At 40.4% G+C, this 15,420-nt stretch overlaps 6 protein-coding genes across 8 annotated transcripts; 4 read left to right on the top strand and 2 right to left on the bottom strand.

Annotated features, from left to right (window-relative positions):
* Window positions 1–1,361: 1,361 nt before the first annotated feature.
* LOC124328947 (actin, clone 302-like) lies at window positions 1,362–3,175 on the bottom strand. 2 transcript variants are annotated; one of them, XM_046787792.1, is made up of 3 exons: window positions 2,975–3,175; window positions 2,516–2,743; window positions 1,362–2,447 (listed from the first exon to the last, which is right to left on the bottom strand). In XM_046787792.1, the coding sequence occupies exons 1-3, from the start codon at window positions 3,125–3,127 to the stop codon at window positions 1,665–1,667; spliced, it is 1,164 nt and encodes a 387-aa protein (XP_046643748.1). In that variant the 5' UTR covers window positions 3,128–3,175; the 3' UTR covers window positions 1,362–1,664. The 2 variants fall into 2 exon arrangements, with proteins under 2 accessions (XP_046643748.1, XP_046643747.1); XM_046787791.1 differs by having other exon boundaries at window positions 3,001–3,175.
* A 1,586-nt stretch (window positions 3,176–4,761) lies between these two features.
* On the bottom strand, window positions 4,762–7,510 carry LOC124328935. The gene is made up of 3 exons (XM_046787777.1): window positions 7,381–7,510; window positions 5,543–7,285; window positions 4,762–5,462 (listed from the first exon to the last, which is right to left on the bottom strand). The coding sequence occupies exons 1-3, from the start codon at window positions 7,418–7,420 to the stop codon at window positions 4,960–4,962; spliced, it is 2,286 nt and encodes a 761-aa protein (XP_046643733.1). The 5' UTR covers window positions 7,421–7,510; the 3' UTR covers window positions 4,762–4,959.
* A 925-nt stretch (window positions 7,511–8,435) lies between these two features.
* LOC124328954 lies at window positions 8,436–9,811 on the top strand. The gene is made up of 7 exons (XM_046787803.1): window positions 8,436–8,685; window positions 8,773–8,900; window positions 8,971–9,067; window positions 9,126–9,184; window positions 9,259–9,333; window positions 9,410–9,502; window positions 9,581–9,811. The coding sequence occupies exons 1-7, from the start codon at window positions 8,526–8,528 to the stop codon at window positions 9,677–9,679; spliced, it is 711 nt and encodes a 236-aa protein (XP_046643759.1). The 5' UTR covers window positions 8,436–8,525; the 3' UTR covers window positions 9,680–9,811.
* Window positions 9,812–10,354: 543 nt separating this feature from the next.
* Window positions 10,355–10,907, top strand: LOC124328961. The gene is made up of 2 exons (XM_046787812.1): window positions 10,355–10,711; window positions 10,804–10,907. The coding sequence occupies exons 1-2, from the start codon at window positions 10,477–10,479 to the stop codon at window positions 10,872–10,874; spliced, it is 306 nt and encodes a 101-aa protein (XP_046643768.1). The 5' UTR covers window positions 10,355–10,476; the 3' UTR covers window positions 10,875–10,907.
* A 113-nt stretch (window positions 10,908–11,020) lies between these two features.
* On the top strand, window positions 11,021–11,416 carry LOC124328696 (transcription factor tau 55 kDa subunit-like). The gene has a single exon (XM_046787497.1). The coding sequence runs from the start codon at window positions 11,021–11,023 to the stop codon at window positions 11,414–11,416; it is 396 nt and encodes a 131-aa protein (XP_046643453.1).
* Window positions 11,417–14,976, top strand: LOC124328945. Of its 2 annotated transcripts, XM_046787789.1 has the most exons (4): window positions 11,417–13,880; window positions 13,950–14,318; window positions 14,377–14,522; window positions 14,584–14,976. In XM_046787789.1, exons 1-4 carry the CDS (start codon window positions 13,502–13,504, stop codon window positions 14,761–14,763), a joined length of 1,074 nt encoding a protein of 357 aa, XP_046643745.1. In that variant the 5' UTR covers window positions 11,417–13,501; the 3' UTR covers window positions 14,764–14,976. The 2 variants fall into 2 exon arrangements, 1 of the variants encoding a protein (XP_046643745.1); XR_006916555.1 differs by lacking the exons at window positions 14,377–14,522; window positions 14,584–14,976 and having other exon boundaries at window positions 13,950–13,981; window positions 14,055–14,248.
* The last annotated feature ends 444 nt before the right edge of the window (window positions 14,977–15,420 follow it).

Here is a 15,420-nt window from a genome sequence, read left to right as displayed (position 1 = left end):
CCTCTATGTTAGAAATGTGTTTGAGAGCCCTGTGAATTCGACGCAAGCTAGTTTGACATCTATCCCATTATGGAAAGGACGCAATTGTTTCGATTTCCATTTTAGTTAGGATTTCCAGGTTCGATGGCGACTAAATGGGTTTATTCATGTTTCCATTTATTGCAGGGATCTCGACCTATTTTTATTCGTTGCTTTCCTGAGTTAAAAAAAAATTATTTCGCAATAAATTCACAGCGATACGGTATTCACGCAAAAGTTACCAGTTTATTACTTATACTAACTACCTACTGAAAATATGCTATGATATGTGGTTTGAGTAAGAAACCAAGTAACCTTCGCTTGGCTTATAGTTAAGCTCCTTTAAGGTGAAGGGAATTTCAAACCTGTTTCTCTCAGTTGAGAAAATAACTGAATATTTTGTTTTAACTTTGGATTATATACGGTAGATCGCCTATCTCTTTTTTGTTTATCATATTATCTTGTCATATTATCTTTTTATAAATTTTGTGTGTGTGTGTTAGTTAACCCGTTGTCTGCCATGCCTTTGTTCTTCCCTAGCTGCTTAGCACGGCCCGCGCTGTTCGGTTCTCGTGGTTTTCATGCCGCGGGGTCGGACTGTCGCACCTGCCCCAGATTCGCCGAAAGGCGCCTGTTAGGCAAGCAATGCACTATAGTTCCCCCTTGTCGATGCGGTGATGGATTCTAGAGGTTGTGCATTCCATCTTCTCCTGTCACCGTGTCAGCCCGGACTTGTCAGCAATGGCAAGTCCCACCTTGGTCATGGATATCCTTCAGACGTGACGCGTAGAGTAGTAGAGAGCAACCTATGGGTTGTATGGCGTGGCAGCCAACGGGTTAACTTAAGTGTATGTATGTATGTGACTGTAAAATGTGGTGGTGTGGGTGGAGGTGGGACAATAAAACAATTCCTTTTTAAAGTTTTGTTTGCTGTGGCTGTATCTTATAACTTATAATAAAATCATGTTTCGTACTTGACTTGTACATATCTTACAACTTTGAAGTTTTACACAAGTTATAGGCAAGTGCCTGATCATCTCCAGACTCTTTAAATAAACTTCTATGATGAACCAAACACTATCTGCAACTCCTTTGTTACGCCAACTAAAGTTAAAAACACAGCTGTTAGCATCAAAATTTGTTTTAACACTATACAGTATGTCTCTTTCGTAACTTGCCCTGTAAATGAAGTTTGTCCAAACACTAGAATATGTCGGAATTCAGAGCGACTAGAGCAATAGGTCACCTCCAACATGCGAAATAGGAAAGATCCAATAAAAATCTGAGAACGTCGCAATGTCAAAGGCTTATTTAGGTGGCAAGAGAAGTCGTACAAAATGATAACCCATATTTGAAAATTTATTTTCTCATTAAAGATCAACAATCAATTCCCAGTGACTAGTAACTATTAAGATATGACCAACAAATCTGAACACAAATAAATAAAAATGGAATTTTGGCTCTAGTATTTAGGAGCGTCCTTGTAGTAAGTTGGGGAAGCGTAGGTTGTGGTGTAATATTCAGGTGCCTTAGGGGTGTAGTAACTCGGGGCAGAGTAATACCTCGGAGCTTCGGTGTAGTAGGACGGAGTAGCGTAAGTAGTGGTAAAATACTCAGGTGCCTTGGTAGTGCAGTACTTGGGAGCTTCAGTGTAGTAGCTGGGGGCAGGGGCATTTCCTGTGGACGATGGAAGGTCCGAACTCGTCGTACTCTTGTTTGGAAATCAACATATCTTTGAAGGTGGGCAGAGAGGCAAAGAGGGAGCCACCGATCCAGACGGAATTCTTGCGCTCGGGGGGAGCAATGATCTCGATCTTCATGGTGGATGGAGCCAAGGCGGTGATTTCCTTCTGCATGCGGTCAGCAAAACCTGGGTACATGGTGGTACCACCAGACAAGACGATGTTGGCGTACAGATCCTTATGCATGTCGACGTCGCACTTCATGATCGAGTTGTAGGTGGTCTCGTGGATGCCGCAATAATAATCCATACCCAAGAAGCTGGGCTGGAAGAGAGCCTCGGGGCAACGGAATCGCTGATTGCCGATGGTGATGACCTGACCGTCGGGAAGCTCGTACGACTTTTCCAGGGAGGTGGAGGAGGCGGCGGTGGCCATCTCCTGTTCAAAGTCGAGGGCGACGTAGCAGAGCTTCTCCTTTATGTCACGAACGATTTCACGCTCGGCGGTGGTGGTGAACGAGTAACCGCGTAGGATCGTCCTCAAGTAATCGGTCAGATCACGGCCAGCGAGATCCAGACGCAGGACAGCGTGAGAAAGGGCGTAACCTTCGTAAATGGGGAGGGTGTGGGAGACACCATCACCGGAATCCAGCACGATACCGTTGGTATGACCGCTGGAAGCGTACAGCGTCAACACTCCAGCTATTTCGACGTACAAGCCTTTGACGTTGAAGGTCTCGAACATGATCTAGAATAATACCATTTTTATTAGTAAATTCGGTTAATTGATTTAATAACAAGAAAATATGACCGAACCTGAGTCATCTTCTCGCGGTTGGCCTTGGGGTTGAGAGGAGCTTCGGTCAAGAGGACGGGGTGTTCCTCAGGGGCGACACGCAACTCGTTGTAGAAAGTGTGATGCCAGATCTTTTCCATGTCATCCCAGTTGGTGACGATTCCGTGCTCCATTGGGTACATCAAATTGAGGATACCACGCTTGGATTGGGCCTCGTTACCAACGTACGAGTCCTTACCCATGCCGCCCTAAATACCAGATAACAAAAAGCATGAGCATTTTCCCACTACTCAGGATTTTGAAAATCCCCAAAAAAACACCCTCCCACTGCAAAGGTATTGATTTAAAGTGAAAATAAGATGAGTATGCAGTGCAGCAGTGATGGATCAATATTCATAAACCCCCCCACTGCTACTCGGCAAAATATTTATTGAATTACACCATTGGCTTTTGATGGACTAATTATCTAATTATCTTACAAAGTGGAGATTCATCCAGTAGGGACCATGATGAAGGTGGTGTCCGACGATCGATGGGAAAATGGCGCGGGGAGCATCGTCGCCAGCAAAGCCAGCTTTGCACATGCCAGAGCCGTTGTCAACGACCAATGCTGCTACTTCATCGTCACACATGTTGGAGCTGGGAGGGTATGGTTACTGTCACTGTGTCACAAGAAAATTTCACAATGAGCACTGTGACTGCTCGAAGAGCAGACGACGACGAAGAAAACAAAATTAACAACACGCCATCTGTTTTCGAGAAAGACAACTTATCAGTTGCTTGCAAGCAATCAGGCATGACATTTCTCTTGTATGACTGAGAATTGGAGTTCTTTCAAATAGGAGGATAAGTCATACTTAATTTAAAACACGAAAATGAATGCTTCGGATTTGACATAGTCTTTGCAAATTACAAATGTGAGATTACTGAGCTGCAATTTGTTTATTTTTGTGCTGTCTTGTTGCTATTTTTCCGTGTTTGCTATTTTTTCTAAAAATAGTAGCTGTGCGTCAAACAGTATAGAATCGTTTTGTCTTTCGAAATGTGTACTATATTAATTGAACTGCAACATACATATGAAGAAGTCTAAGTTATTCACACAAAAAAGTTGTAGCGAGGTAGACACAATGAGACTATACGAAATATAAATCATGATGCCAAGATAAATCATTAAAGGGAATCAATGAACACTAGCAAAATTTTGCTGAATCAATCCTGTTCGACGTTATCGAGAGGGCTGATTAAAACAGTGTTAGACAAGATGTTTAATTAAAGGGTTTTTTTTTAGGGAGGCTGACATGAAATAAAATATGTAAAACGGCATCAAAAAAGTACCAGTATGAAACTATGGACACAAGAACTAATAGTAGTACTGGGAGTGGTATACAGGGAAGGAATGAAGCAGAGCAGCATGCACAGAGCTACAAATACAAACATTTCTGCTCGTCCGTTTATATTGACATAATCAGAACCACTACGCTTGCAAAGTGACAACGGAAACAATGGAATGAGATCTCACGGACATTTGAAATAATTCAACCATACGGGAAATTCTGATGCCGGGTAATAATTATTTTTATATTTTTTTATATTCGTTTGATTGATTGTTGTTTTTAACTCGCAATTTCGAGCCGGACTTGGCCATTGGTAGAACGGTTGCGATCGCCGGTGGAATCCTGGCTACTGAATTCATCGTCTGATTGTGGATGTTGATGGTGCTGATGTTGAAACTGGGCCGCCAAAAGACTATCAGCCGTCACCTGACCAATGAATTTCCGGATATATCAGCAAAGTAAGACGAAGTGACGGCCGTCTCTGGTCTCACCGAACCAGAGCTTCCAAGGTGGGTATCCGCTGCATGCACCTGTTGCATCACCATCAGATCGGCTGCGGTGGCCAAACCTTCCGGGCTAACGGACAGGACACTGCTGCAGTTTGCTCCACCATCAACCCCGCCTGCGCTGCCATCCATTTCGTGTTTCTTCAAGTGCCAATTTTCATTAATCATTTGTGTTGTTTATTTATTTTCACTTTCTAGTTCTTCGAGACGTATGTTGTCATGCAGAATAAAGCGACAAAATATAAAAAGCCGAATCTGGATTTTCCTGTTTCAAAACTTGTTAGATTTGTCACGTAGGACCATTGACCCGGAAAACTAAATAGGCTTTGAAGGCTATATATCAAGAGGAAAGTTTTCGTTTCCGAACAATAAATGTCTCATAATAATATAGTACTTTTTAAAAAACGGAACAAATTCGTTCTAGAATAATAATACAAAATATATGTATGATATATCGCTTATTAATTGTGCATTGTGACAAACCTTCGGTCTTGTTTTAACGAAAGTCGACAAGCACAAACACACAGTGAACAAAATGATAATTTCCAACGCGAAATTCAAATTGAAAGTTCAAGTAACAATATTCTTCATGTCTTGACGATCGTCGTCCATATCTTTCAGTTATTACGCCTTCCGGCGATCATCTAGCTGCTCGGAAGGACGAAAGAGTGGCGGCCGGATTTGTGGTGGAGTATATAAAGTGCTTCTCGATCGAATGAGGCTGATGTCCGCATTCCGTCTTGTGTCATCAAGACTACGTCCGGCGTCGAGGGAGCCGTGAGACGGACTGGGTTGCCCGACGCCAAAATGCAGAAAACTGGTCGGTGGAGTGCTGTCAGCGAAATTATTCCTCGGCGGCGACTGAATCTGCGTATTGAAAGGACTCGATGTAGGGCGGATATCTCCGCTGTTTGATTTAATCGATGCTGTTGTAGAGGCTGCCGGACGGGGGAAAAAGAGCTGACTCCTGGAGCAATCCATGTCATCCTTCCACTGGCAAACGCTATTGACTTGATCAAATAAAGTGCCGTTGGGGCAAGCGAATGATCTTTTCAGTCCAGTTGTTGACCCATCGTCGATGCAAATGTGGAAAGTTCGACATTCATTCTTCATGTCCGCATAATAACCTGGGAAATATCGAATCAACAAAACCATTAGAGTTATTCGTGTTCTGGCTTCAAGGATTAATTGGAAAAATCTGAATTACCTGGAGGACGGCCTTCACAGGAAAATCCAGTCATGGGAATGGGTAGTGGAAGTGATTGCGCTTGCTGAGGCTTTTGTGGCTGGCGCATTTGTTGTTGTTCTGATAAAGTGTTTCCCGATGTACCCATCAATGATTGATTCGGGCCAAAATCTTGTTGATTGTTGTTGATGAAAGGCGCCTTGTTAAATTGCATCGGCGGCCGATCGTTGAACGACGGCAGTGTACCAAATGGCCCTAACTGTTGTTGGTTCTGTGACTGTTGTTGATTCAACGTCGAAGGAAAAGGATTGAACTGCTGTGGACGCAGCTGCTCTTGGTTAAATGACAAAGGTAGTGGGTTTCCACCAGCAAAGGGTTGTTGGTTGTTAAAAGATCCCAAAAACTGCTGCGAAAGAAATGGATTTATCGGCGGCTGTTGTTGCGGTTGCTGCTGCTGAAGCGACTGGAATTGAGAAGTACCGTCGAATGTGTTGTTGAAAGACAGAGCTCGTTCGTTTGGAAAGAATTCGCCATCACGGCCTAGTCGATTTTGTTGTCTAGTGTCGAGCGAAGATTGCAACTGGGGTCGCTGGCTCATGAATGGATCTCTGTTATTGAATTGGTTATTGGTGAATTGACTTCCAAATTGGGACTCACCCAAACCGGCCTGACTATTACTGGGGAAACGATTGTTTGTCAAAGACGATGTGCCAAAGGGGAAGCGGGTTTGGGATCCGAATTGTAAACCCGACGGTGAAGAAGAATCCTGAAACTGGCCTCCTTGTAAAAGGATCTGATTAGATCCCAAGGAAGAAGTTGATCCCGTTCCGAAGCCTGCTCCGCCAAATTGAGATCCGCCGTTATTCTGCGGGAAATTACCGAAGCTCGACTGCCCGAATCCCAATTGAGGATCGTTGCTGAACCCAGACGAACCACCTAACTGTTGCGAAAAGCTAAAGGGGCTTTGCTGCTGTCCTTTTAATTGATTCTGGAGTCCCAGTTGATTTTGAAGCAAAAACGGATTTTGAACGCCCATCTGATTTTGAATACCTAATTGATTAGACAAACCAAACTGGTTTTGGAGACCCAGTTGACTTTGTTGCTGCAATAGGCCCAGCCCAAAAGGATTTTGAGAAAATCCCAACTGGTTCTGAATGCCCAGCTGATTTTGGAAATTGTTTCCACTGAATTGATTTTGAAGACCCAGTTGTGCTCCAACTAGTTGATTCTGCAAACCCAATGAATTAAATTGACTTCCTTGGCCCAGCAGTGCGCCGTTTTGCTGTTGGGGCAGTGTTTGTTGGAAGCTGTTTTGTGGGAAACTGCTTTGCTGAAAGCCATTTTGTAGAAAACTGTTTTGAGGCAAACTGCTTTGCTGGAAGGCTGGCTGCTGGAAGCCGTTTTGCGAAAAACTATTCAGTGGAAAACTGCTCTGCTGGAAGCCACTCTGCTGTGGGATTCCGCTCTGTTGGAAACTATTTAGCAGTGGAAATCCATTTTGCTGGAACCCTCCTGCCGCTCCGTTGAACGGAAATCCAATCCCTGACTGTTGGAAAGGTAATCCGCCAAACTGCTGGGGTGTTTGCTGCCGAAAGAACGCCGTAGGGTTATTATTGTTGCTGATTGGAAGACGACCAGCTTGATTCATCAACAGTCCTGAGGATTGTGAGCTATTGCTACGATGCGAAGGAGGTCCACCGTCTTGATCGTCTTCGTTTAGAGCATGACCAAAGGAAATCACCAAAAGAAGCAATGTCGTCCATACTGTAATTAAGTCAATTCAATCATTTTACTGAACTTACTTGAATTCCCAAGCCTCTGTTGATTTGACCATATTAACTGGAACTTAATATATTTACCTGAAATGGACAACATGGGAAAACGGAACGAACGAATCATCACTTCAATGGGCTGAGTGTACAGTGGCACAAAAATTCGCGTTGGCTTCTCCGGTGGCGCCGTTAATTTTTAAACCGAAACTATAACCTGACAAACTGAATGATCCTGATTAAGAAGTTTAGAGCTTGTTTATATAGGCGCGGTATCGGACATGACAATGAGGAAGTTTCCGCATCCTGTGAAACTGTCCCCATATTTCTCAAGTCCGGTCAACGCTGAATTTCACTTCGGCAGGTTGTGTTACATTCATTCCGGTAGGCGATTGTGATTTTTTTTTTAATGGGCTAGTTTGTGAGTCAGCGGCAATGTAGGTTGCCAAAGATCTCCCTTTCACTCAGGGCAATAACGTAATAGCTCATTTTCCTGCTTCCTCGTATATCTGATGAATACAACTTGCAAGACAGTAGTGCTTGTTTGTGATAAATATCTGCTTTTCTACAACAACATTCCCACTTCTTTCAAATAGAATGAATAATGTGTCACATCTAGGTTGACGGCGCGGAAATGGATGCTGTGTCCTAGTTCTGGAAACGTGTGATGCATGAGTACGACCCGTGAACGCAGGTTTCTTATTATCCAAAAACAAAACTCGTCCGTTTTTCTACGCTTACGAGCATTTACATTAATTTTATCATTTGTCGTACACTCGTACTTTTCCTGATTTTTTTCCATTTTAAAATTTTAACTGGCCATTCCTAGTTAAAGTTAATTCAATTTCATCGTTTGATAGATAGCGTTACGCTATTGCTATTGCGACAATAAAACGACATATTCGTCTCTATATTCGCTGGAAGATCCCCTCATGCTTAAAAAATAGAAACAAGTTTTTTTTTTAAAGTAATACGGAACCATGGGTATGGAGAGACAATATATATATATACTGACTTGACAGAACCATGACAGAACAAATTATTTATCATTTAAACTGATAAAAAAAAAAAAAAACTATCTTCCCGATTTTGACTTTTTCGTTTGTGGCAATGCTGTATTTACGAAGAAAAAATCCGTGTGGCAACGTCCATTCATTCAAATTCTGCCATTGTGTTCTCCCTCTGGAATTCCGAACGGAAAGTGTCGAGCCAAAAAATCGTGAAAAAAACTTACGATGGGAAGGATTCGTCGTAAAGCGAGTGTTACAAACCAAGAAGACAATTCTTCGTCTTGCAGCACTCCTCCTTCTTCTAAGGACAAGAAAAATCGTTTTCCTACGTTCGTTGATGAAGATAAACAAAAAATTGTTCTCAGGAAGGACTTTGACCGAAATGGTAAGCTATGTCACAATGTTTATTGACTAATTCGTTCTATGTATGTATTGGATAATATTAATTTTAACTCATTTACTTTTTTAACAGTTGAAATGACCTTAAAGGATATGCTCGACAACAAACAACGGATGATTGAGAGTTTAACTCTTCCATTTATTAGTGCAATTTTGAAGATCCCATTAAACGTTAAGAAAATGAAATGGGGTGAATATTTGGTATGTAAAATAGTACACACTTTCAGAGAATGCATTTACTCTATATTTTCAATGAGTTTTTATTTTTTAGAAATTAAGAAAAAATCAAAGTCAAGAAACTCCCAACACTTTACCAGATAAAGCAATTGAAACTAATCACGATGCTCACAACTTTGCACTTTCAACTGGTAATGCTATTATTTAATCAGTTTTCCAAAATTGTTAATCATGTATTTGAAAATTCAGGATCATCCAAAATGGAAACTCCTGCAATACGAAGCTCATCAAGACTGGCAAACAATAAGGCATTCATTCTTTTATTATCATACAAGCATATTTTTAATCATTAATTCATTATTACTAACATTGATATATTCAGATTCCCATCTTCACACCCAAATTTGACCCAGCAACTGGTGATATAATTAATACAAGACTTCAAATCCCAGGAGAGGTATGACAATATTGTGCATACAACATAATATATTGAGTTTTGTTTTCATGGTGTGTATTTTAAATTGTTTTTCTAGAGATTGTATTCCGAAAAGGGCAGCCCAGTTGAAAGCAATCCATCAAAATTATCTGCACGAAAATTGCCTAGCTTGACTGCAGTAGGAGATGAGGTAAATTAACAGTGTTAATATTGATCTGCACAATACCAAAATTAAAAACTACTTAACGGATTACAAATGCTTTTCCAGGAATCGGTCGTTGCATTTTTTGAAAACAACCCAGAAACATTAAATACCTATAAAGCTTTCGAAAAAACATACAAAAATCACAGGTCGCGCAAAGAATAAATAATAGATTTCTGTGTTCTTTTTCTCGCTCTTCGCGTTGTATTTCCGTTTTGATCACACAGAATATTCTTGTGTCTTTCTATCTGTAAACCACTCGTGTTTAATCACACATAATACAATTTTGAAATTTCACTGTACTATATTTTGCAAACCTAACTATAAGTAAAAGGGATTAGTTAGTAATTGTCCTGATAGTGACACCTTTCGTGTTTCGTGCCCTTGTTTATTAAGCGCCGACGAAATGCTTTGGAATTAGAGACTTGAAAATGTTGGTGCTAAAAATCTTTATTTGCCAAGGAAAAGAAATGCGCCTTGCATGTGATACGGAGAAATGATTATTAGTCGGTATTTTTTATTTTTATTCCCAACTTGAAAATGAGAATAAGCTCTTGCAAGCAGACGGGTAGCCCCCACTGGTAGTTTTTGTTCTTCAGTGTGGGATAAATTAAAACCGTAGGATACTTACTATCATAAAGTACTGTTTCATGGAAGCAGGTTTTTCTTTGTGTTTCTGAATCTGCAGTGGTGAGTACTTGATCATGACGTAAACATTTATTCGTCTAAATAAAAATACGATTAAAAAAAATATAAACTCAAGTTTTAAAAAATCGTTCGACGACAACGCCATCTCTTATAGCGATTTGAAAGTTTATTGGCGAACACCTGACAACTCCGGCTCGGAGAACAGGAACACAGGAGGTCATCGAGGAGAAAACAGAACAGACACAGAACAGAATACGCCTTTTCCTCTGGGGGAAATGTTCATTCTTTTTTTTTGTCTTAATAAGTGAGACGAAATGGACGTTGCTGAACGTCCCGTGATTAATTTTGCTATCAACGGTCCATCAGAAGTTGTTCTAAGTGAAGAAGCTATAGCAGCTCGTCAACGAAAGTTGCAAGAAGCAAAGAAACATTTGGCCTCAATAAATGAAAAAATCCTGGAACTTCAGGTTATGCTGAGAAGATTGTCCAGAAAACCTCGGTTTCATAAACTTCAGTACGTCCTAAAACATCGAGTGGCTGTGTACTCAGGTAAAGATTAAATAAATTTCATCAAAACTTTCATAACACTGCATTGATTAATATGAAAATAATGTTTTTGCTGAAATGTTAAATATTTTTAGGTCTACGATCTGTCTACCTTAAATACTGCTGTAATTTGCAAGAGGATTTGAATCAATTTCAACAATACTAACTTTGAGGAATACCAGTATCTCATCTACATTTCAAAATAATAACTTGGTGGGTAAAATAATATTCCAGACACTTTAATGTTCAGTTCTTTAATTAAATAAAATCATTCATTTATCAGTCTTGTGAAGAAGAATTGTAAAAAGAAAAATGGAAAGTGAATATGAAGAAACAGTTGAAGAACAGTACATTTTGGTAGAATTTGCTGGAAACACAGGGAGTGATGCTTTGAATCAAGAAAATGTTTCCATCAAAGTACTTGGCATGGAAACTGATGAACCCATAATTAAAATTGGAAATCAACTTTATGAAGGAAAATACTACGACACAATTGGAACTGAACTCTTCTTCACAGAAGCTGAGGGTGAGCCACCTTCTGATACCTTGTTTGATACAAAATTGGAAAAGAAACTCGAATTCTATGGGAAAACCAACACCAAACTTGTTGTAAGTCGAGCATTTGCTAAACCGTTAGAGCAATCGAAAAATTCTGCCGACGTCCGTTTGCCCGAAGAAACGCGTGTGTCCGATTCCGCTAAAATTTAATTAGTTTAGTAGCATTCACCAATCACCGTCGTTCCAGTCTTATTGTTTGTTTTCATGCCACCTATATGTTACAACCAGCAATGTACCGAATTTGTGTGGAAGTGTTAGCGTATAATGGTATGATTTGATTTATCAAGAAATAAAATGTCTGTGGTATTGGGGCACAAAGTCCAGACATATTGTGTTGGATTTTCTCCTATATCATAAAAACATTGGAAAATTTATCGAGGCCATATGGGCGTTAAAGTAGTTTTTTTTTATTTTTTTTATTTTTTGGTTTTCAAGTTAATTCCATTCGTAATTCACCTGCACAAAAAGTAGAATCATTTGAGAGAAAACGCTGGCAGCGTTAAGGAGTACAAAGCGCTTCGGTTCACTGACCCTACCATCGCCTGGAGTCTCCAATATACTTGCATGGCTGCTCATCTCTAGAGTAGCTTGTGTCGTGTTTCACTTCCTTACTAGTTAGTTTCGTTCTAGACCGCGACCATGCTGAGATGACGAATTTTAACCTAGTCCTTTACTTATCGAAAATGCAAGGCAGATAAAAATCCAGTGTTAAAAAAAAGTTTTGTTTTTGCGCGCAAGGAAGTTGCCATGGAATTAGTTCGCCAAGCAAACTACATTTCCCGATCGGTTAAGCGGATTTTTGTCATTTCAATAACATTTATCCTCTTTGTAGGTTTTTATCAGGCAACATGGCCAACTCCTAATTTTCCATCATTGACTCAGACATTGAGTCTCATCAATAGTTCTACGAAAACGATTTTAATTTGGAACCCATACTCACGTTTTGAGCTGGAGGTTTTCGGAGAAGGAGCCGATACTTTCACTAGTCATCATTGCCCGATAAATAATTGTTTCATTACGAAAAACCGAACTTGGGCTCCCCTACACCAATTTGACAGCATAATATTTAATATGCCACCGCTCTCTCTTTACAAGTTTCCAGTAGACGAACACAGACGACCGGAACAGCGTTACATTTTCTTTTCCCAAGAGCCACCAACCTACATCGGTGAGGAAGTTAAACTTTTTAATCGTCGATTTAATTGGACAATGTCGTACGCAACTCACGCGGATATTCGCTATCACTATGGTGAAATAATCCCTTTACCATCTGCCCCGGCTACACACCACACTCGTAAAGCATATATACAATCGACCAAGAATGGTGAGAATTTTGCGGCTGGCAAAACAAAATTGGTTGCGTGGTTTGTTTCGCACTGCTTCACACAAAGTCGCCGAGAAAAATACGTCACCATTATGCGCCAATACATCCCAGTGGATATCTATGGCGGTTGCTATTCGCTTCGTTGCCCAATGAACGAAAGTGCATTTTTGTCTACTGAGCCATGTTACGACTTGCTTGATAGCAGATACAAGTTCTACCTCGCCTTTGAAAATTCTTTCTGTAACGATTATGTAACTGAAAAGTTTTTCGACGTCCTACAACGTCGAATCATCCCAATTGTAATGGGAGGAGCGAATTACTCAGCCATCGCACCACCTCATTCGTACATTGACGCATTACAGTATAGTCCTCGAGAATTAGCCGAATACCTCAAGCTGTTGGCCTCTGACGACAAATTATACAACGAATATTTTTGGTGGAAACCTCATTTTCAAGTAGTAAAGAGATACCCTTTTCTGGCTGCAAATGCCCTGTGTTCGTTATGTGACAAATTACATCACAACAAAACTGAATCCATCTATCACGACCTGGCAGCAGGATGGAGCCAGAAAACCCAGTGTAAAAGCCCTCGTTTCAAAGGTGTTCGGATTTTCTGGGGAATCTTTTAAAATTTAATTTGCAACGTCACATTTTGTTAAGTTCCATATTATTTTTAACTGATTTAAACAGTATAAACGTTAAATTCCGCGTCAGTTAAATCTTCTTCGTGTTTCGTGGATCCTCGGGCTATAACTATATTTAATGGGGTTGTTGACCGTGCCGCAAGTGTAATAGTAATGTGATTTTCGCTAGCCTCCCATTCGTTGAAAGAACTTCATGAAGTTTAGACGCGTAGCGATGTAAAGATTCTGTATAATTCTCTTTTATTCTCATAGTTTTTAAATGGTAAAATGGAAATTTGTAGCAGACCTCGGAAAATTCAAATTCCTTTGGTGACCCTGGTAGTGTTCTCCTTTTATTTGGTATCGATGTGGCATTTTGAAAAGATTGGCTCAAATCTGGTTTCCCGTACTGATGTGGAATCAATGCAAGTTTTCCCTCCCGATTCGCAAGCACTTTCTTATCTCTCCCCTTGTCCTTGCTCGGGGAATAATACGTCAATACGCCAAGAAAAAGTTGACTATACATGGTGCAATGGGGAAGCTGTTCAACGAGGGCCAAACCAAAACATTGTTTCTTTTTCTCTCTTTGGAAATGCTGACAAGGACGGGATGAGGTATTTCTCGTTTGTTCGTGAAAACGCTATTAAAATCAAACAACTACTTCCAGGTAAAAATGTTTTAAACTTCTATTTTAAACGTTTGCTCAATTTCAAACAATAATTCTTATTGTTTTCAGGGTGGATCATGAGACTACATCACAATACAGAAGTAGATACAAAGGAACGCAAGATATTATGTGATGTATATTGTGATTACCCGTGGGTTGATTTGTGCGACGTAGGTAGTCTTTGGAGAAGGCTTTCTAAGCGAAAGAAAAAAAATCCTGATTTCCGACCAGTAACCGGAGAACAGGTTTCCAATGTCAATCGACGAATTTGGAGATTTCTACCGTTGTTGGACCCGCTTGTTGATGTTGTACTTACCAGAGATTTAGACGCTACAGTGTCTAATCGAGAAGTAGCCGCAATTCAGCAATGGATTCAACTCAATTACACCTTTCACTTGATGAGGGATCACCAGGCTCATAAAGCCCGCATCCTTGCTGGTCTCTCGTACAATTTATAATTCAGTTGAAATAATTACTAAGTGCGCTTTATGATTAGGTATGTTCGGAGTCAAAGTATATCAACGAAGGGACCTTGTAGAAGGCCTGACGCGAGTTTTGATAAATTTTGGACACAACCAAAAATATGATACGGATCAAATTCTCCTCTCTAAAATTTTCTGGCCCTCTGTTAAGCACGATGTGGTAACTATGAACATATTCACATTTGGAAGAACCTGTAAAGTTAATTATATCGTCATAATAGGTGGCTCACGATAGCTATAACTGTATGGAGAATTGGAATGCGTTGCCTACTTATCCTTTTCCGACCAAACGAGAGAACAACTCCTTCGTGTCAGATAACTTTGAAGGCCGCTGGATTGCCCCAGAGAAATGCCCCCTAGCTTGCAGACCAGTCGACCATCAAGACTGGGAATATTGTTAATTGATAAGAAACAGATCACGTAGTCTTATGTTGTCACAAATTTCTCACGCACGCATGTTTTAAATAACGCCGCTCTAGCAACGATGTATTACGCTTGATCTAGTCTATTTTGGGAATTTCTTTTCATTTGAATTGTAGTTTGATTATCGTTGATTACCAAACCTGATTTAACTTTCGCTGACTTCTAAATAAATTTAATTGTTTCGCGCTGCAGCTACAGTCTACTTTTGAAATAAAAATAAGTATTCAAAATAATGTAATAACCATAGAGCCGCACTTAATTGGGGCTTCTGCTTCATTGAAATTTATCACTCCACAGTTCCATGAGCGTTCGTTCCATCCGTTAGTAATAAATGATCGAGATAATGCGCTCAATAATAGATATCCTCAATCACTCACGTCAAGAGTCACGATCCCATCACTCAAGACTTTGCATTTAAAAATTACCAGATTACCAACTGCCGCCACTGGCCTGAAAGGATTATTTGGACATTCAGGCCAGTGGCCGGGGACTTTCAGGCCGCCTGGCCTGAACGTCGTTGGCCTGAATGTCGATGGCCTGAATGTCTGGCACCCTCTATAGCTCTGCCATCACATATCTCACCAAAATGACCCGTGTTCGATTTCTTTTTCAGTTCAATTATATGTAATAATCAA

The sequence above is a fragment of the Daphnia pulicaria genome, chromosome 3 (assembly GCF_021234035.1).
Source record: "Daphnia pulicaria isolate SC F1-1A chromosome 3, SC_F0-13Bv2, whole genome shotgun sequence".
In the NCBI taxonomy this organism is placed as follows: Eukaryota; Metazoa; Arthropoda; class Branchiopoda; order Diplostraca; family Daphniidae; genus Daphnia; species Daphnia pulicaria.
Note: the sequence above shows the minus strand (reverse complement) of the source record. Positions and strands in the feature narration are given on the sequence as shown.

Coding starts and splice junctions, on each gene's coding strand:
- LOC124328696 (XM_046787497.1), top strand. CDS start 11,021: ATGGAAAGTGAATATGAAGAAACAGTTGAAGAACAGTACATTTTGGTA.
- LOC124328954 (XM_046787803.1), top strand. CDS start 8,526: ATGGGAAGGATTCGTCGTAAAGCGAGTGTTACAAACCAAGAAGACAAT. Junction 8,686..8,772: donor GAAGGACTTTGACCGAAATG/GTAAGCTATGTC, acceptor CTTTTTTAACAG/TTGAAATGACCTTAAAGGAT. Junction 9,503..9,580: donor TGACTGCAGTAGGAGATGAG/GTAAATTAACAG, acceptor ATGCTTTTCCAG/GAATCGGTCGTTGCATTTTT.
- LOC124328947 (XM_046787792.1), bottom strand. CDS start 3,127: ATGTGTGACGATGAAGTAGCAGCATTGGTCGTTGACAACGGCTCTGGC. Junction 2,744..2,974: donor ACTGGATGAATCTCCACTTT/GTAAGATAATTA, acceptor TCTGGTATTTAG/GGCGGCATGGGTAAGGACTC. Junction 2,448..2,515: donor ACCGCGAGAAGATGACTCAG/GTTCGGTCATAT, acceptor GTATTATTCTAG/ATCATGTTCGAGACCTTCAA.
- LOC124328961 (XM_046787812.1), top strand. CDS start 10,477: ATGGACGTTGCTGAACGTCCCGTGATTAATTTTGCTATCAACGGTCCA. Junction 10,712..10,803: donor TCGAGTGGCTGTGTACTCAG/GTAAAGATTAAA, acceptor AAATATTTTTAG/GTCTACGATCTGTCTACCTT.
- LOC124328935 (XM_046787777.1), bottom strand. CDS start 7,420: ATGATTCGTTCGTTCCGTTTTCCCATGTTGTCCATTTCAG. Junction 7,286..7,380: donor TCCCATGTTGTCCATTTCAG/GTAAATATATTA, acceptor ACTTAATTACAG/TATGGACGACATTGCTTCTT. Junction 5,463..5,542: donor CTGTGAAGGCCGTCCTCCAG/GTAATTCAGATT, acceptor GATATTTCCCAG/GTTATTATGCGGACATGAAG.
- LOC124328945 (XM_046787789.1), top strand. CDS start 13,502: ATGGAAATTTGTAGCAGACCTCGGAAAATTCAAATTCCTTTGGTGACC. Junction 13,881..13,949: donor AATCAAACAACTACTTCCAG/GTAAAAATGTTT, acceptor TATTGTTTTCAG/GGTGGATCATGAGACTACAT. Junction 14,523..14,583: donor CCTCTGTTAAGCACGATGTG/GTAACTATGAAC, acceptor TCGTCATAATAG/GTGGCTCACGATAGCTATAA.